This window comes from Macrosteles quadrilineatus, unplaced genomic scaffold (assembly GCF_028750875.1).
Source record: "Macrosteles quadrilineatus isolate MER2022 unplaced genomic scaffold, UCM_ALF_1.0 Scaffold_8__2_contigs__length_117827958, whole genome shotgun sequence".
In the NCBI taxonomy this organism is placed as follows: domain Eukaryota; kingdom Metazoa; phylum Arthropoda; class Insecta; order Hemiptera; family Cicadellidae; genus Macrosteles; species Macrosteles quadrilineatus.
Window position 1 is genome coordinate 23,280,309 of NW_026542601.1, and position 24,992 is coordinate 23,305,300.

A 24,992-nucleotide genomic window follows, 5' to 3' on the forward strand; every position below is an offset into this window, starting at 1 on the left:
AAACAAGATCGAAAGTGCAAGTCGCAGATTATACAGCGTATTGACGACAGCCATTTGGAATATGCAAAAGACAAGGCAACTGCTTTTGAACTATGGCAATCTCTCTGCAACACATTTGAAAGGAAAGGAATAGCTAGCCAACTTCTACTAAGGAAGCAGTTACTAACAATGAAGTTTGATGCGAAGAATGATGTTTTAAATCGTCACTTTCTGAAATTTGACAAAGTCATAAGAGAGTTACGATCTACAGGAGCAACTGTCGAGGAATCTGACATTGTTTGTCATCTACTACTGACCATGCCCAAAGAATATGACGTCGTTGTCACGGCCATAGAGACTCTATCAATGAAGGACTTATCTCTAAGCTTTGTGAAGGTCAGACTGCTGGAAGAGGAGACAAAGAGGAGGGGCGTTGGAAAAATTGAATTTGATTGTACATCACCTCCTACTGCCTTCCAGTCTCAACCAGGGAAAAAGAAAATTTTTCCAGGAAATCAAGGAACTTCTGGCAACTCGTTCAATTTCACTTGTCACAGATGCGGAAAGCTTGGACACAAACGAGCTAACTGCAGAGTCAAATTACCACAGAACCCATCAAAGAAAAATAATTCTGCGAACGTGGTCGACACCAAACAGGAAGATGCCGCATTTTGTTTTGGAGCATCAAGTGAAGACTGTTCAGCAGATACCATAAATTGGATATTAGACTCTGGAGCAACAGAACATCTGGTTAACAGCAATGAGGTATGTCTCTCTAACTTTAAGAAATTAGAACAGCCTATTAAAATCAAAGTAGCCAAGTCTGGAACTTATCTTGAAGCAAAATGTAAAGGGGAGTTGTATGTCACTAGTGTTGTTGAAGGGAAGGAAATTAAAATAACAATCAAAGATGTTTTATCTGTACCTGGAATTAGTTACAATTTACTTTCAGTAAGAAAATTGGAAATGAATGGTTTTTGTGTTATCTTTCAAAATTCATGTGGCTTGATTAAGAAAGATAATCAAACTGTTGCGGTTGCAAAAAGAAACAATGCTCAGTTATATATGTTAAATTTTTTGCAACACAAAGCTTTGTCAGTGTCTTCAACTGAAACAGAAATGAAGCTGTGGCATGACAGGCTTGGTCATTTGAGCTATGGTTGTATTAAAAGTCTCAGGTCGCAGGTAGATGGGATGGAGTTGAATACCGGTACTTCAACATTACCCTTAGAAAAGTGTTCAAAGTGTGTTGAAGGGAAACAATCACAATTTTCTTACAATCAGAACAGGAGACGTGCCACCAGACCTCTTGAGTTGATTCACAGTGATTTGTGTGGTCCAATCTCACCAGTTTCATTTGACAGTAAGAAATATATCATCACTTTTATTGACGACTTTACTCATTTCACGGTGGCCTATGCTCTAGAATCGAAGGCGGAAGTCACACGATACGTCAAGATGTATCATGCTTTGGCTACATCTCATTTCAATCTAAAGATTAGCAGATTTCGTTGTGACAATGGTCGTGAATACATGTCAAATGAGTTGAAGCAGTTTTTTGAGGAGCAAGGAATTCAGTATGAGTTCACAATCAGATATACTCCTCAACAGAACGGTGTCTCAGAAGGAATGAACAGGACTATTGTTGAAAGGGCTCGTTGTTTAATACTTAATTGTGAATTAGGTAAGACATTTTGGTCAGAAGCTGTTCGAACTGCCGTATATCTAATCAACCGAAGTCCGACATCAGCTTTAGGAGGAAAGATCCCTGCTGCTTTATGGTACAATGAGAAGCCTAATCTTAGTAAGTTAAGAGTTTTTGGCTGTGCAGCATATTTGCTGTTACCTAAGGAATTAATATCGAGTAAATTTGACAGCAAGTGCTTGAAGTGTTACTTTACTGGATATTGTCCTAATGGTTATCGACTGTGGTGTCCTGAAGAAGGAAAAATAATCACTGGAAGAAATGTTGTGTTTTATGAGGAAAAATTTAACTTTGAGAGCACACCAATTGAAGACTGGATTCCCGATCATGTACATGAATCCAGATTGAGTAAAAAGGAAGACAAGAACAAAGAAGAACCCAGATCATTGTCTGATGAAAATCAAAGAATTTCTATACCAGATCTTGAAGAAGAGGAAGAAGAAATTGAAGATCATGTAAGTGAAGAAGAAACAATAAGACACTCTACCAGAAAGAGGAATGTGCCAAGATACTTACAGGATTATGCAGTTCTTGCTCTGAATGCTGAATCTTTTGTCGATGATGTACCGCAAAGTTACAAGGATATTGCAGCACGTGATGATAAGGATCATTGGTATCAAGCTGTTAAGGAAGAACTTAACTCTATAAAGGAAAACAAAACTTGGACTTACACTGAACTACCACCTGGAAGGAAAGCTATCTCCAGTAAATGGGTTTTCAAATTGAAGAAAGACATGGACGGAAATATTGAACGATACAAGGCAAGACTTGTTATCAAAGGATGTTCACAGAGAAAGGGTTTTGACTATGAAGAAACATATGCTCCAGTGGTTCGTCTTGCAACAGTTAGGGTGTTGCTGGCTGTAGCAAACGAACGTGGATTAATTCTTGAACAATTAGACGTCAACAATGCTTTTCTTCATGGTGAACTGAAGGAGGAAATATATATGTCCATTCCTGAAGGAGTTGAAGGAACACCCGGCTCCGTTTGCAAATTGCAAAAGGCGCTATATGGCTTGAAACAGGCACCATTAGCATGGAATCAAGCTATTCATTCATTTCTCATTTCAGTTGGTTTCACCCAATCAGAATCCGACAAATGTCTTTACGTTATGATACAAAATGATATTGTCGTGTATCTTGTGCTCTATGTTGATGATATTCTCATGGCAGGAAATAATAGGGAGAAAATCAAGGAAATTAAAGTAAAGTTGAATGAGAAGTTTAAAATCAAGGAATTGGGAGAACCAAAAACATTTTTGGGAATCAAAATCTCCAGGAGTGAGGGGGAAATGTACTTAAGTCAGACTGCCTACCTAAAGAGTCTTCTTAAACGATTTAACATGCAAGATTGTTGCCCAGTCAAAACGCCAATGGAAGTAAAACTAGAAATCAAAGGCGGAAAAAGGACTGATAAGCCGTGCAGAGAAGTAATCGGATGCTTAATGTATGCAATGCTAGGTACAAGGTCAGATTTGAGTGCTGTAGTAAATTTCCTAAGCAGGCATCAAAGTGACCCAACAGAAGAACTCTGGAAATGTTTGAAGAGAGTCCTAAGATATATAAAAGGAACAATCGACTTAAAATTATGTTATCGAAAGAGCAAACAATATGACATTATTCTGGCTTACGCTGATGCAAACTGGAATAAAAGTGGAGATTCAAGATCGACCTCAGGTTATCTCATACAAGTGTTTGGAAGTACTGTAAGTTGGGCAACAAAGAAGCAATCTAGTGTTGCGTTATCATCTACAGAGGCGGAATATGTAGCTTTGGCAACAGCAGCAGCCGAATTACTCTGGATGAAGTATCTGATAGAAGATTTTCAAATTTTGCTTAAGTTACCAATCCGCATCCTGGAAGATAATCAATCTTGCATACGACTTCTACAGAAGTGGGAGCATCGCCGATTGAGACATGTGAATGTTAAATACAATTTTGTGCGGGAACTTCACCAGCGGAGAATCATGTCTGCAGAATATATATGTTCGGAAAATCAGATTGCAGACATTTTTACAAAAAGTCTGCCTGCACCTCGGTTTGGCAATTTGAGAAAGATGTTAGGATTGTTTGTTTGTTAATTGTGTCAAATGTAAAATTATTAAATTGAGGAGGGGTATTGAGTGCAATTTAATATTTGCCACATGTCTGTTTTTAATGTTATACTTCAATGATGAATACCAGATGGTTAAATTGTTAAATGTGTTGTTAAAAACAATAATAGTTTTAATCTATGTCTTCTTTAGTTGGTTCAATTAAAAGTGTTGAGTTTAATAATTCAGTTTGCCCTTTTATTTTATTGAGCTAGGTATTTTAATTTAGTGTTCAGAGAAACCACATATTTACAATTTTAAATAATCAATAAGTACGATTGAGCTTTGCCAATATGTTCCTGGTGAGTGTGTTGTATCATTTTCTTATAGTAGATAAAAAAAACGAATTTTTCTTTTCTGCATTCTCACCCTGTAGTGAAGCACAGCAGAACAACTAACTAATGCATATTTTAAGAGTCTTGTAAGCTCTCTCTGGGTTCCAATCCAATAGCTTAGGGTTTGAGCAATTAAAAAATTAGGTACATAGTCCAATAGCTATTGATTGTGGCCACACCAACTGGTTATTAATATAGCCTACTTTTATCAACTTACCAATAGTTAAAATGGACATTATATTTTTGTATAGGTGGCAGTTCTAGTCAAAGGCAACTGGGTGATCCGCAGTGAGTGTCTCTATGCCAAAGACACTGTGAGTCCTCACAACGGAGTGTCTGCTGAATTCATGTGTCGTGCTCGAGATTACATTGTGAGTAACAAGTTATATTTATGATTATTTCATACATGGTTGAAACTGTAGCTGCCGTTCTTTTCTAATTGTGGGTTTGTGTAAGTGCATATTTTTCTTCTTAAGACAGGTTAGGCAATAAAAGATGTTATATGTTCAGCTGCCATGGATAATTTTGCCTCATCATATTCCACAGAGTGAGAAACAAAAAAAAAAATTTTCACCGAGGGGTGTGTCCTTGGCCTGGAGAATCGCAGATTTGTAACAGAAACAGTAGATTCCCTGGAAGGTCACACTTCTAGGATTATGATTGTCAATTGTTCGTTCATTGATGTTTTCTGCAAACAAGTTAATTTAAGCTAAATTGGTATTTAAAAAAAAGCCTTGTGTATTACAACGAGGTTTGGTTGAAATCACATTCCTCACAAGGTTTCTGTTAAAGTACCCCCAAAAACATTACTTGCCCGTCTATTTTACCTCCATTTTGAGATGCAAGAAATGTGACAGGATTAACATGTTTCAACTGATGTTTCCTAAGTGTAGTTTTATCAGTCAATAAATCGACCATTAAGTAACAGGTGTGATTTAACTCTGTTGTGTCTATGTTCTTTAAAGATATGAAACAGACTTTCTTAGTTACAACTAGACAAAATCTATTTTGTAACTAGGGGTGTGCGAATAGTGATTTTCAACCTCGAGCCGAGCCGAGCCGAGCTTTTTAAAATATTTTCGAGCTCGAGCTTTTTCGAGCCGAGCTTTTCCTAGCGTCACCTTATAATAATAATAATAATAAATCTTTATTGTCGTTTGGTAATATAAACATTACAATAGACAAGGTCAACATGTTTTGTTACATATGTTAAATAAAATATTAAATATTCTACAGAAAATGTTAAAATAAAGTTAAAAGGATAAAGCATCAGTAATAATAAAAACTTTAAAATTAACAGGGAAAAGACCATAACAAGAACAAAGAATCATCAAGACTGCTTGGCCTCACATTTAAGCATTAAAAAATCTTCATTCTGCAAAAACTCATCAACTGAATAAAAAGCACGACTTGTAAGCCAATCTGATAATTAATTTTGACCTATACAAATGAATACTTTCCTGATTTCTAAAATATATTGGAAGTTTATTAAATAGTTTTATTTGCAAGTATTTATAACTTTTGATAAATTTTGATAGCCTGGCTTGAGGAATATATAAATCTTTTGATTGTCTGGTGATATACCCATGGATTGAGTTGCAAGGAACAAATTTATTCAGATTCTCTTTAACGGAAACTAAATTGTAAAAAATGAAAATATTAGATAGTGTTATGATTTTATTTTCAGCAAAAAATGTTTTGCAACTAACCCTATCTGGAATTTCAAACATAATTCTGAATTCTGAACATTATCCAAAAAATAAATTATTAAACATTTTTCTTCAAAAAGTGCATAGTAATAATAATGTTCAGTCAATTTTTAAATAGCCAATCAGATTGTCTTTCATAACAGAACAGAGCTATCTTGAATGACAACAAAACAACTAGCAAGTCGATTAAATATGTATATTGTAACTACTATGAATATTTTATTCCATTTTGTATAAATAAATAAATATAAAAACACATGATTATTCTTGTTGTTTTCCATGCACAAAATATTTTTGTTTTATGAATCGTATTAATCAAAAAGAACATGATTGGTTTGGATCCAAAAAGGTGAAGAGACAAAGTAAAAAGTAAAATTATATATTAAAAAATATATAATTGACATATAGAGGAAATAGACCAAAACACTAAAATTAATAGAATAACACACAAAGTAAACAAGAAATGAAATAATGAACACGATGATTTAACACTGTCACTAAATTCTGTTACCTAGAAGGGTCGGTGAACTAATCAATAAATAGCCAAAACCAGTTTCCTCCCCCATTTCTCTCTCAGTCTCACCACCACCCCTCCCCCCCTGAGCCGGGAGGCCCAGCACTTTGTCCTTGAAACACCCTAGCCTCTGAAACAATAAACCCTTACACCCGCGTTGCTGTTTTGACAACAGGGTTATGAATGCATTCACTATTTTTCATTTTCCAGGATTAACTCTCAATTATTATTATTTGCAAGTTACAAATAGGAAACTACATCACTTTATGGTATTCAATGACCCATGTATTATCAAAAATTAATAATCCATTACTTATTTTGATAATAAAAAGCATTCATTACAGCACGCACCACTTATTGATATTTAAATAATCATCAAAGTAACTGTTACTTTATACAAAATAAAATAGGTATAAAATTGTGTGGCCAGTCAAACTTTATAAACAAACATTTTATTCTATAAAATACAGATGGTAAATAGGGGTTGGTTTAAAGGAAATAAAATACAAAACAGATAATTAATTATTTTGATAAACATTAGAAAGGTTATGGGATTGATTGAACTAAAATAACCGCAGGGAAACTTATAAGTAGAAAAGTCGTCAACCACAATCTGTTTAATCAGTACATTGTTAGAGAGAGCAGAGAGAGAAAGAGAGATAGCAGATAGGGGCGTTTGATAAGGAATCTGAAAAAGTAAACAAACAAGGAACAACGACACGACGATTGATACTTGTTTATAGCCTTATTGTGTCGCCCACTACATTTGCACACGTGACCACTTTTTGTTTCTTCCTTATCTTTCATCCGTCCCAAAATAGAATTCCTGAAATTGTTTGTTGGTATAATCTCCCCTCCCACACAAGGCGCAGTGCTCAGTGCGCACTGTAGGTTGTCACGGCAACCGTGTGTCGTCATAGCGACGAGCCAATCACGCACTCGCACTGCGTTGTATATTACGATACGAATAGCTGTGTTAGAAAGACAACGCGATAGGTGGTAGTTTGTCTCTTTACTATCTCCTCAAAATTACGATCGATAATCATTGCGTCTTGACTGAGTTGAGGTTCGTGCTTATCAAACCTCGAATGATTGAACAAAGAATTGTGATAACATTGTTTCCAATTACGACCCAAATTAAGTGTTTTTTTTAGTTTTGACTTAGTATTAAAAGCTCGGCTCGAACTTCGAGCTTTTTCAAAATGCCTCGAGCCGAGCCGAATAATGAAAAGCTCGACCAAAAAGCTCGAAGGTTCGAGTACTCGCACACCCCTATTTGTAACCCATGTTATTTAATGCTTGATAGAGATTTGATTTGATACTGACTGAGTTACTGAGCCAAGTGAACTATATATCGTCAGTTCTAAATCAATACTATTTGGATAATATTCACTAATACAACTCTTGTTTTGATTGAATTGTTAATACTAAATCACCTTAGAGAGCTAAGTAGATGAAAGTAACTAAAATGAACTTTTTCCTGCAGTTGTACCAATTTTCTGAGGGAAAGGTTCTTCAAAGGAAGCAGGTGGCTGCCATGGTGGCACTGCCTCCTGAGGAACTCAAGGATTTGTTGTCTCAAGTGGCAAAGCTGAGGCGAAACAAAGGCTGGGAGCTGGCATTGCCTCCGGACAATGACTTCATACAGAGGTAACGGACAACTTTATGGTGGTCTGTTGATAGAATAATTTAGTTTGAAAAATTTTGCTGGTACCATAAGAACCAGAATCATGATTCTGTCTTATAAATAGAGGCGTGCGAGTTTCTTTATTTTCGAGCCAAGCCAAGGGTATGAGCTTGAGTTACTGAGCAACATGCGTAAAGTCGTACATAAGATTGTGCGATAATTCATCCCCGATGTCACCATAATGGTTTGAGACGATGATAATGTCTCTACAACTGCAGGGGATGTTGACGATTTTTTTGCGATTGTGGTAGATGATCTAGATGGTTGTGTGATCATGAATTTTATTACGATAGATAACATTGTGATAAGTAAATCATCTCTACACAAAACTGCATTTTGGAAAAAAGAATTAACTGTGTCAGGTCATCTTATTGAATGGAAATGTGACACATACATTACACACAATAGCTTTGCTTAACTTGAGTGCTGCTTGAGTATTGATAAAACATTAGACATGCACATCTCTAATTGTAACCATTAATTACCAACTAGTTATGAGTTTTAAATCCATATAGGTAGTAATATTATTTTGGTTGGATTGAATCAGCAGAGTTACTCTTTGTAGAAGACTGTTGATTATCCAATATACAAATCGTCATTTTGCAAGGTTTTTAAAAACTACTAATATTCTTATAAATTCTTTTGTATTTTAGAAATGTACTAATGTTCCAAACAATAGCATGTTAATGTTCTATTGCATGTTTACATTACAATTCTCCTTATAGAAACCCAGAGGTGGTTGAGCGGCAGGCAAGAGCCTGGGCTACCAAGTACAAACAACTCATGGAGACTTTCCAAGTGGAGAAACCCACGAGATCTCGGAGAAGGGAGTCCTCCATGAGTGGATCTGATTTGGAAACTATTCGTCCGAGACACAGAAAAGACTCTTCGTTCAGGTGTGTACTAACAAAGTTAATAAGTATTTCCAACATTCTACATAACTCAGCAGTGAATGAGACTAGAGCCATGATTTTATCATTAGAATGTATGTCCCTACATTTATGAGTATTCATTTGTGGTTGGCTAAGAGTATATCACATCTGTGTGTGAGGAAGGGGGGGTTTGTTAAATGGTGATGAAACCTGTAATACCGTAATTTTATAGTGTCACTTTTATTTTCTAAGACAACATAATAGACATAATTAATTAAAATATATATTTTCATTAACATGTTGGTGCAGACTTGTACCTGTTTTTGCACCTGTTGTATAAATGCATGTATACATTTTTTGTTCAATAAACAAATTGATTGATTGATTTAAAAAAAGACAAAAATAATAGCAAGAACAAATTGACAAGTACTATCAGATTGAAAATATATTTTATTTATACTCTATAGCTCATAAACACTGGATGGATAGCAAGCAAGCGCTTTAAATGTTATTATATATACCTATTTTACTTGTATCAGTTTTATCATAATTACCTAATTGTAATGGTGAATTTGTCTTTTTACAATATTGTTACAAAGTTTTTATTTATTTCAGTTCGGACGCTGAAAGTGGAGCAGAAAGTGGCAGAAAGAAACGCAATAGTGAAAGTAGTCCAAGTAAACGAAAGAAACGGAACAGTGAAAGTGGTGGAGAAAAAGTGAACGGGAAAAACAGACGTATTAAAACAGAAGTACTATCGCCAGAGAAAGGTTCATGACGAAAAGAGAAAATGTATACAATTTTGTGTCCTAGCTGATCATGTGAAATGTGTTTTGCTATCAGTTAGAGGTGTGCAAGTTCATTATTGAGGTAACTATGAGTACACGAAGTGTTGTACATTAACAATTATCTGTACTTCAAAGTCACAATGAAAAATGCTTTTCTAAACGGGTAAAATTAGAATGTCATGTTACTTTCAAGTAACAATTTCTGCTTTAAGCTTTAAGTACCTATTCAAAATAACACTATACACTTTTACAGAAATGTTTGAAGGAATTTAAAATGTTCAATTGTTGCTAAACATTGTTCTTTCAGAGTTATATATTGAACACTACAAAGATGTTTGAAAATCATGTAAACCTGTTATGATAAAATAATAAAGGTCCTAAATGGTTTTTTAATGGTTTATTAGGTGATCAAAGACCGTGAGACCCAATCTGTTTCTTACCGGTTTTATTCCCAAAGCTTTTTTTATTCCCAACATGAACTTTATGCAACTAACATTAAAATTATCATCAGCTGATCCAATATGTTGAATCTATGATTTTATCCAAACAGGGAAGATATTTAGAACAGAAATGGAAATTTAAATCTATTTTGACAGCAACTTATTGCACACTTCTGTTTTGAATTGTAAATTTAGTGATTTTGGTAGATATTTTTCTATTTATTTTGTAGTTAATACATGTATATCATATTTAAATGTTGTAAATAGTTTTCTTCATTTTTATAACGGTACAGTTTTCTCAAAGTTAGCTTTGGTTAATTAAGATTATCATATACAGTAGAACCCCTCATATCCGGCCTTGGTTTTACCGGTCCTCTGTTTATCCGGCCCCTTCCAAGAAGCCAATATCAAAATGTTTTTCTCACAGCTTACAGACGTTTAGATGCAAGCACTAGTCTTTGTGACCGCTCAAGTCATAAAATAAATTGTTCTCTTTACTTATCTGTTTGTATATACATTTATTTGCTGAGTCACTATACTCAGTTGAGCTAGAAGGCCTAACCTCTGATCAGTTGGTTGATTATTTCCAAAGTGGGGTTAGTACAGTACAATACATTAATTTTTGTATTTCACAAAATGGATAAGAATGTTGAGTAGAAATGCATGTACCATTTAAGTCCTAATGATCTTCAAGTACAATTTATTGTAATTTTTACCTCCATTTAATAGGGTTTGTTACCTGAAATCATAATATTTGTACATTTATTACTTAATGACTTTAACCTACAAATATTTTTTTTCTTTTTACAAACATGTTTATTTTTCTAAAAATGATCCCAGAACAGAATTAAATGATACTTTTGATTGCATATATTGATTACCTATTATTAGGTATGAATTGTCATTTTCATAGTAGGTTGGTTTATCCGGCCAGGGGCTTGGTCCCGTGGTGGCCGGATATGAGGGATTCTACTGTATTTTCATTCATAATCACTTGTGCAGTATTGCTGCTATGCATTACCTATTATTTTACAAGAATATTGTTATTCAGTAAATTAATTGGGGGGTCTATTTTACAAATTCGGTTTGGTACAGCCTATTATAATAATAAATTACTTTCAATTTACTATCTAGTTCTGAGCACATAAAAGGCTTAACAGGTGTTTGTTTGGATCTTCATAATTTATGACTAGGGTGATGATGCAATAAAAACCCCATTAGCATTCCCAAATCCATTTATATTTTATAACAACAATAATTGTTATTGTACTCAAGTACTTCAAAGAGTTTTATCACTTTTATTCCTTTACGACTTTCCCCAATTCTATTTTATCATCAAAATTATAGTTGTATGATGGCTGTTAAATTTTATCTCTCACTTAGTCAGTGCTGCTGGCCTTCCTACTGCTATAAAACTGTTTATGGCAAACTCCACAATCTTTGCATGATTTTTTACGTTATGCAAGCATACTCAGTCTCAAATAATGTCATTGCATCTTCTGTAGGCTTAAATGTTTTTTGTTTCTTATATTTGTTTTATTTCGATGTGTGTAGGGGCCACTTAACGCAATCTAAATCTTATGAACTAGAATGATGATAGTGATTTTGTTACCCTTATTGTTTGATACTCAATTTATATACACTCTCCTAAATAATTAGGTCAATTTTCATAGTACTTAATGTCAATGTATTAAAATCAAAAATATTGGTTTAAATACAATTCTGAGAAGAAAACCACAAAATAACGATAGCCGCGTACCGTACCGATTTTGTACCAAGAACCGAGATACAAAATATTGTACCGTACCAAACTGTCCCACCTTAAATTTTCTGTACCACAGACCCCTAAAATTAATAAATTAAAAAATAAGTAAATTAATTAATTGTTCCTATTTTGTTGTTAAGCTTAAAAAAATCAATAACAATATTTTCATTTATTGTAATGGTTTTTTGTTTGTAGTTATTGTTTTGAAAGTTGTACAGTTTGCTGTTTATATTTTGTATATATGTGTTTTTGATGATTCTAGCCGGGGAATAAACATGAAAATGTTATTTAATTTCAAATAAAGATTAAATCTGGAATATACAAGATTTACATGATTTCACTGCCTCTATGTCCTTTTCAAGTATTGATCTAAAACTATCCAGTTTTGAATGAAAATAAGTAAAATAAACATGTTTAACTCTTAATAAGGTTGAAAATAGATTGTGTAATATCCATGTTATTTTTAGTCTGTGGCAATTAAGTATATAAACGTGATGTCAATACATTACATATGAGCTAACATCGGTCTAGAGACATCGAATAGAGAATGAAATTAATAAAATATGCCAGAAAAATTTAGTTTGTCACAGTTTGCATTAATCTGTTACATATTTTAATGTACTATATCAATTGTGTCCAACTAGTTGTGAATCTATTGTAGTATCATCCATCAGCAGGCTATGAGTCATATGTTATTGCCAACTTCATATTCTTGAAAATCTACCAATTGAACCAACCAGACTTGATTATCCAATGGGCTTCAGGCTAAACCGATCCGGATGGTTGTAGTTCTAACATAGATCATCATTAATGCATTCGATTACAAGTGATACACAACATTTAGTGAAATAGAATACTGTTTGTATTAATTATAGAAGACTGATAAATAAATTTACTGGAATAAAACCTCATGATGTAGCATTACTAAACCATTATCATCTATCTATTTACTTACCATAGGTGGTTTATGTGTAACTAACTTCCTTTTTTGTCTTCTCTACTTAACCAATCTTTACAATTGAGGTGTCATTGTAAATCTTATGATCTAGCGGAGTGACAACTGGTAACCATATAGGTCATTTCCGTTAGGGCTTTGCCTCTTAGCGTTTGATTTATTTCTAGTAGGGATGGTCAAGTCTCGAAATTTTGGGAAATTTTCGGGAAATTTTACATCTCGTTACACGAGACGAGATTTCTTTTTGGGCGAGATTTTTATCGAGACGAGAATAAAAAATAAAAAAAAAATGTAAAACGCCTGCAGAAAGTAAATGCAATACCCGCAATACAGGAGCGTGTTGTAGTTGCGTTTCCTTTGCGAAGGCGTTCTTATTTAATTAATTCTTTAAATGTAAATATTACTTAAACTATTTTAATAATATTACTTTAATAACATTTGAGAAGTTTTGTTAAGTGTAAGCAGTGTGAGGAATGTTTTATTACTATAAAAAGTCAAAACAAGTAACTATTTAAAAAAAATGAATATTGCTTTTATTTTATGATTTATTTTATTTTAGGATAAGTTGAACTCTATCCTAACTGATATCACTATGTTTCTTAATTGTAGGCATTTTTTATAAGTTAGGCGTGATTAATAAAAAAATGTTATGCTGATGTTTTTTAATAAAAGATTGTAAATATTCTTGCCTATTATCATTATTTTTGTATTTAAACAGTCATCTAACAATGTTACAAAATCAGGTAAAAATTTTGAACGTGCATTTCCCGTTGTGTATGAGAAGGGAAATCCCGTCTCGAAATTTTATGAGAAATAAAAAATCTCGTCTCGTCTCGTCTCGAACTAAAAATCCAATCTCGTCCATCCCTAATTTCTAGACTTTGCTTTCAAAGATCCAGTGGTACTGACCAACTTTCTTTATAATGGTTTGAAATGTCTTTTATTTATCAGCTGATGTTTAAGTTTAGTTTTAATTAGGGATGGTCAAGTCTCGAAATTTCGGGAAATTTTCGGGAAATTTTCAATCTCGTTACACGAGACGAGATTACTTTTTGGCCGAGATTTTTATCGAGACGAGAATTAAAAAAAAAATTAAAAACGCCTGCAGAAAGTCAATGCAATACCCGCAATACAGGAGCAAGTTGTAGTTGCGTTTCCTTTTCGAAGGCGTTCTTATTTAATTAATTCTTTTAATGTAAATATTACTTTAATTCTTTTAATGTAAATATTACTTTCATTATTTTAATAATATTACTTTAATAACATTTGAGAAGTTTTGTTAAGTGTAAGCAGTGTGAGGAATGTTTTATTACTATAAAAAAGTCAAAACAAGTAACTATTTTATAAAAATTAATATTGCTTTTATTTTATGATTTATTTTATTTTAGGATAAGTTGAAATCTATCCTAACTGATATCACCATGTTTCCTAATCGTAGGCATTTTTAATAAGTTAGGCGTGATTAATAAAAAAATGTTATGCTGATGTTATTTAATAAAAGATTGTAAATATTCTTGCCTATTATCATTATTTTAGTATTTAAACAGTCATCTAACAATGTTACAAAATCAGGTAAAAATTTCGAACGTGCATTTCCCGTTGTGTATGAGAAGAGAAATCTCGTCTCGATCTCGTCTCGAAATTTTATGAGAAATAAAAAATCTCGTCTCGTCTCGTCTCGAACTAAAAATCCAATCTCGTCCATCCCTAGTTTTAATTACAGTTAGATTGTAAACCAGAGACAAAACAGCTTATGAAAATAATTATAAGCAAGCTACTTCATTTACCATTGTACCTGATTGAGGTGGGTAATCTGCAATCAAGAAATTGAATTTATCGTAAATCAATAGTTTTATTCACCTAATACTGTAACTAGCTTTCTGAATCGAGCATAATCTTTGAAAGGCAAAATAGTATTGTATTTTTTTGTATTGCCTTGCAGCCCAAGTGAAATTTGCAATTTGTTATTTAACTTGGAAAGCTCAAACCCTTCACTATTGTTAAGACTAGGATCGTTCCCATCTGTGGTACTCGTAGATGTTCCAATTAAAATTGGCGAAACCATTCATACTTAGGAAGAAAAATATGGCAGAAAATATTTAGTATTTCACTAATTGCATAAAATAAATAATTACATGCTTCCTAGAGAGGTTTCCATCAACTCACCACTGCAAGTACTGTGCAATCAAATAGCACATGGTCTGCAGTCTCCTCAGACTGCCCACACTTGATACATGCTTTATAGACTCTTGAACAACAAAACAGGTGCTTTATCACGTAACCATAATCTGATTTGTTGGAGTTCCGAGCTGCCCCAAAAAAACCAAGATATATGTTGTATTTAGAGAAGTTTTAATCCTTATCACTTGGTTATCGTTTTATTGAGTTGATGAAATAGTATATTTTGTACCTAAAGCCAAAAATGAGGTTATGCCGGCTCGAGATGGTTAATGATCGAGAGCTGCAAAACCATTTCGGTCTATGGTACGAACGCTATTTTTCATCACTATACCATTTTACCATTATTCACCACATTAATAATGCACACTAATAGTCCAAAACAACTACAATTTTAAGGTTATGTGAAGAAATAATTTGAGGAATCAGGAAAAATAATAATAAAAATTTGCTAGGCATCGGTGACGATAAAACAATTCTATTGCAACGGTATGGGTACCGATTGGGTATTTAATATGCATTAATGTTTTAAGAAAATAAGCGGGCAGCTGATTTTCGGCCCTAGGGATGTAAAAAATGTTATGTTCAAATAAATTAATAATAAGGATACCTGCTTTTTTTGCCTATTGAGTTTTGCGTCTTTTGGCTTGATAAATGATTTGATTTGCAATTTTTTTTGTCATCTGACATTCTCTAGCCCGAGACAATCCACCAACGTAGCTGTAAAAGGTAACCTTTCATAGAGTAACTTTTATTAAATGTTTACTTTTGAGTCTATTAGAAAATTTAAAACCACTGACTAAACATCCTTAACATTAGCTAGCACAGCAAATGTCACAACTAACTTCATGTCGTGTATTATACATTTTATATAGTGAACAATTGTTCTAAAACATTGTCTATATAGCACAGTTACATTGCTAAATTTCCTTCTCTTTATGTCAATAGTTGAGTGCATTAGGGTGTTATTTTTCTAATAAAACAAATTTTTTGAAATTATAACATATTTTACTTAACAACTATTTTTGACGACAACAGTTTCTTCGCTGGATTCAGAAGATGAAGATGACTGAGATGAAGATTTTGAAGATTTAAAGAATGTCTGAAGACACTCTAATTTGGCTTTGTTGCATCCACATGATTTCTCTGACTCAATTTCCTTCTTGAGTTCTTCTTCACTCTGAGCCTTACTGAAACATTTGCATGCATCAATCTTCTTCAAGTTTTCTTTCTCATACCAACAAGTATACTTGGGGAATGTTTTCTGCACAAGCTTCACTCTCTTCCAGAAGCAATCGTCAGTTTCTCCAGTGAACTTTGTAAATACCCTCTTCAGATAAATTTCTGTAGATTCAGACTCCTCCTTCTTATAAAACACTTCAAAGAAATGTTTAGTGTACTTATTGTAGTAGGTTTCATCAAACCAGAGCTTCAAGGAGGGGTAAAGCTCACGCAAAATGTTAACTCTCTTGGCCCAGTTGATCTCAGTTTCAAAACTCTCCTTTGTAACAAGCCTTTGGAAGAATGACTCTTCGGTTTCTTCTGTTTTCTTGGAGTAGTACAAAGAGTAAAACTGCTTAACCTGACTGAAGTATTTTTCACTGTACCAAAGATCCAAGGAAGAGAAGAGGCTCCTGCAGATGGTTAGCCTCTTAATGTACTCTTCATCTGAAATTCCTTCTTTGCAAGTAATTCTCTTGAAATATGTTTCTAGATCTTCTCCACACTTTTGTTTGTAGTTAGCAGCTACCCATTTCCTTACATTTTCTTCATGGATCTTCTTTTTTCTTTCATTTTCCTCGTATTTCTTTACATTTTCTTCATGGGTCTTCTTTTTTCTTTCATTTTCCTCGTATTTCTTTACATTTTCTTCGTGTTCTCTTTTCTTCCTTTGTGCCTCTTCATATTTCTTCTTATTTTCCTCGTGTTCCTTCTTCTTTCTCTCAGCTTCCTGAATTTTCTTAACATTTTCTTCATGTTCTCTCTTTTTTCTTTGAGCCTCCTCATTCTTTCTCACATTTTCTTCATGTTCTCTCTTTTTTCTTTGAGCCTCCTCATTCTTTCTCACATTTTCTTCGTGTTCTCTTTTCTTTTTTTCTTCTTGTTCTCTTCTTGCACACTCTTCTCTTTGCTTACGTTCCCTTTCTTCCCTCTCCTTGCGTTCCCTGTCTTGTCGTATCCTTTGTTCTCTAGCCTGTTTCTCTTTGCATTGGCATTGTTCTCTTTCCCTTCGTTCTCTCTCTTGCCTTTCCCTCTGTTCTCTCTCCTGCCTCTCTCTACATTCCCTCTCTCTACGCTCCCTTTCCTCTCTTTCTCTTCGCTCCCGCTGCTCTCTTTCCCTGCGCTCTCTCTCCTCTCTCTCTCTACGTTCTTGTTCTTTCTTCTTTTGACAACCGCAGCTCTTTTTGCTCTCTCTCGCTCGGCGTTCCCTTTCCTCTCTTTCTCTACGCTCCTTTTCAGCTTTCTGTTGGCAACCGCATGGCTAAAAGCAGAATACATGTAGCAATGTTATTATTTAAATATTTAGATGCATGTATTGGTATTTACTAGCTATTGGAACTGGAGTGAGCTTGATAGTGTCCTAAAATTACAGAGGGGAATGAAACCACATATTTTAACCAAATATTGTGTTGAACAAACTTAACACATTATTTGAATAAGGTAAATTAGTTTTACCTACGACCGTTTTTTAAAGTAGCCATTTCAGTCCAGTTCTTAGAATTGAAAAGTTTTACTTTACAGCTCTTTACTTTCATATCAGCATAGTTTCATTTCATAGCAGCATAGTTTTTCTCATATCCACACAGGTAACGGACCAATGAGGTTCAAGTATTGAGAGAAAAGAATTAAAATTGTAATGCTTCGAACGTCAACTAATCATTTAATTGTTGATCCGACTTGTTCATCATGTTGATACTCGCGTATTCTTAATTAAGTTGGAAGAAGTCCAAAAATAAATGAAATATTTGCCGAATTGTACCTGATACAATATTATTTATGGCAAGAATGCTGCTAGCAATGTAATATTTAACGAAGTTTAACAAACACGTAATTACAGGAAATCAGCTGATTATACAAGTTGTTGCATCACTTTCAGTGGCAATGACAATACACGAAAACATAACCTCTCTAAAAAGTTATCAGTAGTGATTGTTAGTAATTAAATCCAGATTGATAGTAATTAAAAAACGGTCGTAGGTAAAGTAGTGTACGCAACTCGCGTTAATAGTCTTTACGACACTGCAATCGTTGCGTAAACTACTATTTTGTTTAAAAATAGAGGGATAATCTCATCCATTTCTTTATTAATGTAGATCAACTGCTAGTATTAGACCACTTTGCAAAACACTGTCTTCAAAATATTTATTCATTTAAATGAGTTATTGGAGATATCAAGTTTTATTCAATATTTATTTAAGTCGGATCATGGCCCTGTTAGTTATACCTAAAAAACTTAAATCTTTGTTAATATTATGACTGCTATTTTGGACTCTGTCAAAATTTGATGTTTTAAAAACAACTTTACATCTTTAAGTTGATTGAAATAAAGTAAAAAAATCAGACCCTGTCCAAAAGTAAAATTATGGTAAAAATAAAATATTTTAATAAAGAAGAATCAAAATAATGAAAGTTGGTTAATAATTAATTAGATAAGGTTGCTTGATGGATAGGTTTCATGTGAAAATAAGAGATAACCTAATTACTGAATTATTGATTGGTAAACATAATGTAAATCACTTACAGGAGGAGGGGGAGGAGCCTTTTTCTTGCATGGACAGCCACACTTAAAAAAAAGAAAACATTTCAGTAATATTAAATATATCAGTACAGTACCTATGACAGATTGATCCGGTTAGTTTTTCATGCGCATAATAACAAATTCTTCAGTTTCCTATGTTGGCACTATTTACCTTTTTACTCCTGAATCGTTTACGTTTTGTAAAGTATTAAACAAAATTAAATTTTAAAAATTGTTTGCAAGAAATGCACTTTCCAAGTTTAATCAAAGAAAAAGCAATTAAGATTTATAGTCATAATTTTAAACGTTTGCATGTTTTGATTGTTAAAAAGAACTTTTATTGCAAAATCATTGTCGTGTACTATTTTAATTTGAATATTATCATAACAATAATTGCAAAATAAACAGAATAAAAAAAATATTCATTAAAATTCAAAATTTGGTGATTTTGCCTGAAAGAATACAGTAAACAGTATGATTCAAGACCCCATTACTTCAGACTACTCTTGTTCTGAACAGCTGTTTGCTTCACACAGCTAAGTTAGCAATGTGCCAGTGCCACTGTAAATTACACAGTTTTGGTTCACAACTTACAGTGCTTCAGTAGTTCAATTTTTAGTTCAGAATACACTTAAAAAACTTTTTCTAGTAAAATATGTCTTTAATATACCGGGACACCCAAAGGTCCCTGGAATGCCACTTCTTTCTACATATTAAGTACTAACTTTGCCTGATTAAATAAATCATTTTTCATTTCATTTCATAATTTGGTCAACTTTTACATCCCAAGTAAGTCCGGGTAAGGCTTTACTGTACATAAGACCTTATTAATCAAAACTTTCCTCCTAAAAGCTACTACTTTACTAGACAAAGCTTAAGAATACCTAGATTTAATTTACAAAATACAAATATACTGTATTACAAGTCAAAGACAAACGTCTGTGAATTTGTGAAGAGTTGATCTGTTATCTTACAAAATATTTTTACAGCTCTTCTTGCTCTAAGAAAATGTTGTAAAATTTAGCATGTTGCAATGAATAGTTCAAATATTTTCATTTATAGAGAATATAAAAAACTGTAGTTGCTTTGATTTGTTAGTTTTAATATTAACACATTATTCTCTGTTTCTATAAACATTTAATAATAGTATCTATCTATCTATCTATATATTAATAGGCAAGCATGTTTCTTTAAAACCTTTTTTCTCAGCTCGTGTGCATCGCAGGGAAAATCTACACATACTGTTGGAAAGATATTTTCCTGTAGATGTACAGAAAACCTTTATAAATTAAAATAGGCTCAAAAATATGCTCAAAAAGTTCATTTGAAAACCAAAAAAAAATTACATGGGACTTATGGGTTGCCATGATGGTGACGAAATAACAACAAAATATAAACAGAAAATCAAAACATATTCCTATCACATAATTTTATTTACAGTGTGGGGTTAATACTGTCCATTACATAGTGTAAGAAACGACCATGTGGCCCTAACTTTGCCTGAATAAATAAAGAATTTTTCATTTAATTTATTTTTTTTTCATTTCATTTAAATATTTTTGGTTGAGTTTTCGACCACTGGACGACCTCTAGTTGTTAATAATACATAATACTTTTAAATAATAAAGGCATTCGGTAAAATAAATTTAACATATAATTTCTACATTTTCCTTATATTTTAACACCTTAGGGTAACTTACATCTTCATCTTGTGGTACCTTAGTTAAGTATTCCCTAGATAAAATTTCTACGTTATTATAAACTTTCTGAATTTTGAGTAGCATATTTTAATATGTAGAATTAGACGACTAAATTGTTTTTTTTAATTTGCAGGTTTGCTACACTTGGGTACTTTAAATACTTACATCGGCAGATGTGGAATGCACCAACTGAAAAATAACAATATTGTCAAATACTGTGCATAAATAGTTTTTTGGATGATTATGTTTTAATAGCAATTTTTATTGCAATAACACTACAGGCATCGAACTACCAGTATAGAAAATGTCACACATATTCAGGCAGAATTTTACAAGCAAAACCACAAGTCGCCTTGTCATTTCTACTCTAACTGAGAATTCTTATAGTTTATAAATAGTTTATTGTTACTATACTATCAGTCAGTTTTGCTTTATTTGAGTTTTTTTTTCATCATCAGTTTCTCTCATGCTTGGTTGTACCGGTATATTGTGAATTTAATTACCGTCCTAAAGTACTTATGTACACCATTTAGAATCTATATAGTTAATTTTCTAAGATTATAACAACATTTTGAATATCACATTGTGTATACCCTCAATATTGCTATATAATAGTTTATATAATACTACTACAGTACTAAGTTATGTTTGTCCTATTTTTTCTAAAAAATTTCAATCATTTTACTTTATTTTTTTACAATTTAAGTATATACTTTGTAACTTAAGCCACAGACAATAGACCATTATGGTATACCATAACAGACATTGACCATAATGGTCTATGGCCTGTGGTTAAACCTACCACCAAAACGGTCAATGTGACCGCAAACAGCAATGCCGCTGTCTTCATGGCTGGATGAAGAAAAAGAACAAGGCCTGTCACACATATATACGTGAAACAAGCACATGTTCATTTGTCAACCATCATTCATTGTCACCTGGGGTGATTAAAGTTCAAATCAAGTACGCAAAGGTTTCATTGTTTGTATGGGTGATTAATCCTTTTAGGTCATAATTTTGTTTACCTTCTACAACACAGATATTGTTGTCCTAGAACACACTATTTAAAAACCATGATTGATACGTGAACTAGTTTATGTCATCGTTACCATTGACTATAAAATAGTCAATGTCGTTACTCAAGCTTCGTGTTTTGTTTTTCTTTCACACTGAAAACAAACGTTTCCAAAAATGTGTAATGTACAGACTTCTCTATATTTTCACCACCCCGTAAATAAAACATATGATTGGAATTTTTTTCATTTGTTTTGATTTTTTGTTTATATTTCGTTGTTATTTCGTCACCATTCAGCATGGCAACCCATAAGGCCCATGTTAATTTTTGTGCTTATTTTTAGCCTTGGTATTTTAATTTATAATGGTATTCCGCACATCTACAGGAAAATATCTTTCTATCAGAGTATGCGTAGTTTTTCCCTGTGATGCACACAAGCGGGAAAAAAGGTTTTAAAGGAACATGCTTGCCTATTAATATATAGATCGTGTGTGATTTATTTGCTCATTTCCATGCAGCTGAGCTTTAAAAAAATCTTTGATTTCCAATCAAGGACAGTTTGCCTGTCCCAGACATTACTTTTACTAGATAACCTGTTGCTCGAAATCGAGCAAAACTGTAAGCTGTAATAAAAGAATAAACAACAAAAACATAAACAGCAAGACCTCAATCAAAGAGTCACTCTAAATTAATTTCTGATTGATTATAGAAATATGAAAAATATTATGTCGTGAAAAAGTTATAAAAATAGTCTACAATATTGAAATATAGATCCGCTCTCATAATGCTTTGGTTGTCTCTTATGTACTGGTGGTGGGTGCCCTCTTTTAGAACGTGAGCAAATGCGTTGTGTCAACCACACACTGTAAAGTGAGCTTTTTAGACTTGTTGTAGCAAGCTAAATCCCTCTCTTGATGCCAACCAGTATGACACGCACATTGTTAAACTATTTGTTCTATATGTTCTGTTTTAGGCGTGTTTAAATTAGGGGTGCCAACTAAAGTCTCCGGCTGGGAACAGGGTAAGCAACAGAATCTAATGACGGATCTAGAACGGATTCACATTTAACATTATTACTTTTTGAAAAAGAACTAAGATTTATTTGGCCAGGTGGGGCAATGTTTTCAGCTTTAAAAATAGCTGCAACATTTATTTAACTGTAGTATCATTGTAGAGAGGAAAGTCACTTCATTTGTCTCTTACTATGCACATGAATCTCACTTGACTCCTCGGACCTCTCGTCCCTACACATTACTGCCACAATTTTAAAAGATTAGGCAAATAGGTTATAGGTTACACCACGGTGGTACTGCCACTCTGTATCCTTCAAATGTTCCATTGGTAGGTTGATGCAAGCGGTCACGTCCACGTTCCTTTCAACCACTCACAGTTCTTCGTCTTACTGGTGGACTAATTTTAAATTTTGGATAAAATACGTAAATGAGTGAAAATTTAAAAACGTACGTTTTCAGGAAAAGAACTTTGCAAATTTTTTTCCCCTTTTTTCAAAACTTTTATTATTTTTTTTATTTCATTAACATTTGAAGTTTCATAAAATGTCCATGGTAACGCAATATCTTTGGTAGTTTTCTTTTTAAAGAGCATCTTTAGTAGAAAAACACAAAATCCTGTCACGATCATAACGGACGTTTAAATGAATATTAAAAATAGTTAATATTATTTTTATAACTATGTTTTGCTGTAAACTAATTTACTTTTATGACCATTATACAATAAAAAGGTCACTGAGCTTTTGGTATATTTGGTCTTTCTAGAAAAAAATAAAAACAACTCAAAAAATTGAAAAAAGCCAATAACATCTTTTTAAGTTTGTATAACTCCGAAAAAAACTTACCTGATACCCGAAAAATCGTTATGTTTGTATAGAGGTGTGCTTCTTTTGTGTATAAAACATTGAAATATGACGATATTTTAATTTTTGAAATTTGTATGATAGAAATCATAAACGTGATGGTCAGGGACATGCGGTACGGTCGTGAATTGTATGGAATAATCTAAATCTTTCTAAACAATCCTTCAATTATACTGTTAGTTATAATAAAACTATGTGTTTCAATTGAACTAAACTGTTCAATTTACAATTATATAAAAGTTATTGTCACGACCAAACACACTATAATCCATAAGGCTGGATTGGTCGTGAAAAAAACCGCGATGGTCGTGAAACTTTGGTCGTGAAATTACGTGTTATTTGGCTCTGTTCTGGCGGTAGCCCTGCACCTCATGTTCGAGGATACAAAGTGGACTTCTAGGTTAATCTAGCAATTGAAATATCTTATAAACAAAAATTAACACCATGTCTACTTCATCGAATGACTACGTACGGTCATGGACACACCAAAATTACAAAAAACACAATCTTTCCTTTATTAATCTTGTAATTCCTCCTTTCAACTCAAAACGACCGGTACTACAATCCTGACGTACACCCCGAACTAGTCTCTAAAACCAACTGACTCCATCGACGCCAGGCTTGCCACTGTCGTGCTCCAAAGTTGAAAATTTTTCCCAAATGGTCGTGACGCCAAATCGAGGGACAGACTTATTTTGTCATGGTAGTCAGTCTGCAATGACAATAAAATTATAATATGCTCCTTTTTTGTAAGTTTAATAACCATTAATGACATAAAAATATGGCTTTATATATTTCGGCATGAATAATTAGTCTAAAAACAGCGTGAAAGTTGGAAAATGTACCCTAGGGACACGTCATGGTCGTGAATTTCGAGACTTTAAAAATACGAAAAAAATACCTAGAACCTATTTAAAACCAAATAAATGTGTGTAACATGTTGCCCCCGTCCCAAAAAATATTAAAACACATAATAATAAACTACAAATCCAGTATCTACGAAGTAAAAGGCCAGGGACATGAAAACGTACGTTTTTAAATTTTCACTCAAGTAAGTCAAACAACAGAAAACACTACAACAGACTTTTGATATATATTGTAAATTGCGTGATATGGTAATGAAACGGGTGGGCAGCACTGTGAATAATCACTTTCAAGCATTCACTTCATCACACCGAACTATAACTAAAACTACATGATGATTCAAAAATACGTTGTAAAGGTAAATGAATTCAAACATTATGAACAATTTGTTATCAAGTCTTGCTAGGAAACTATTTTATAAACCAGACTTATTTAATAGATGTTTAAATAAAAATATAAATTCTGGCTTTGCTCGGGAAGCAATAATACTGCAGTCTGTGGTTAACTATAAAAACTATTTCAAACTACACCCATATGTTTAGTTGTAAACAAAGGGAATTGAGTTTGATCTAATGTCAACAGATAGCACCACCGTTCCCAAACTTTAGCCCTTAACTGTACTTAAGTGATACTCTTTGTTAATATTCTGAGACGTATTTGCACATCTACGTGCATTTGCCTGTCCCAAACCAATTTTAGTTTTCCTATCTCAAAAAAATCCAGTTTCACTCAACATGATCACTTTAGTCCAGTCTTGCTGTGTTTATCCCATACAGCACTG

The 24,992-nt window shown here is 33.2% G+C and overlaps 2 protein-coding genes across 3 annotated transcripts in view; one reads left to right on the forward strand and one right to left on the reverse strand.

Annotated features, from left to right (window-relative positions):
- Positions 1–20,825, forward strand: part of LOC128999229 (DNA-directed RNA polymerase III subunit RPC5-like) — a 34,100-nt gene extending 13,275 nt beyond the window's left edge. Inside the window, exons 8-12 of one of the 2 annotated variants that reach the window (XR_008491255.1) lie at positions 4,364–4,483; positions 7,822–7,985; positions 8,748–8,918; positions 9,510–9,764; positions 20,593–20,825. Coding sequence is in view for 1 of the 2 variants with exons in the window: in XM_054425626.1 (XP_054281601.1) it covers positions 4,364–4,483; positions 7,822–7,985; positions 8,748–8,918; positions 9,510–9,672 (618 nt within the window). In the remaining variant the exon portion in view is untranslated. Of the gene's footprint in view, positions 1–4,363; positions 4,484–7,821; positions 7,986–8,747; positions 8,919–9,509; positions 10,070–20,592 lie in introns of those variants that run through there. The other variant, XM_054425626.1, reaches the window with a different exon arrangement.
- Positions 16,007–21,365, reverse strand: LOC128999227 (trichohyalin-like). Its single transcript, XM_054425625.1, has 4 exons — positions 21,262–21,365; positions 20,625–20,648; positions 18,763–18,804; positions 16,007–17,502 (listed from the first exon to the last, which is right to left on the reverse strand). Exons 1-4 carry the CDS (start codon positions 21,307–21,309, stop codon positions 16,033–16,035), a joined length of 1,584 nt encoding a protein of 527 aa, XP_054281600.1. The 5' UTR covers positions 21,310–21,365; the 3' UTR covers positions 16,007–16,032.
- Between the last annotated feature and the right edge of the window lie 3,627 nt (positions 21,366–24,992).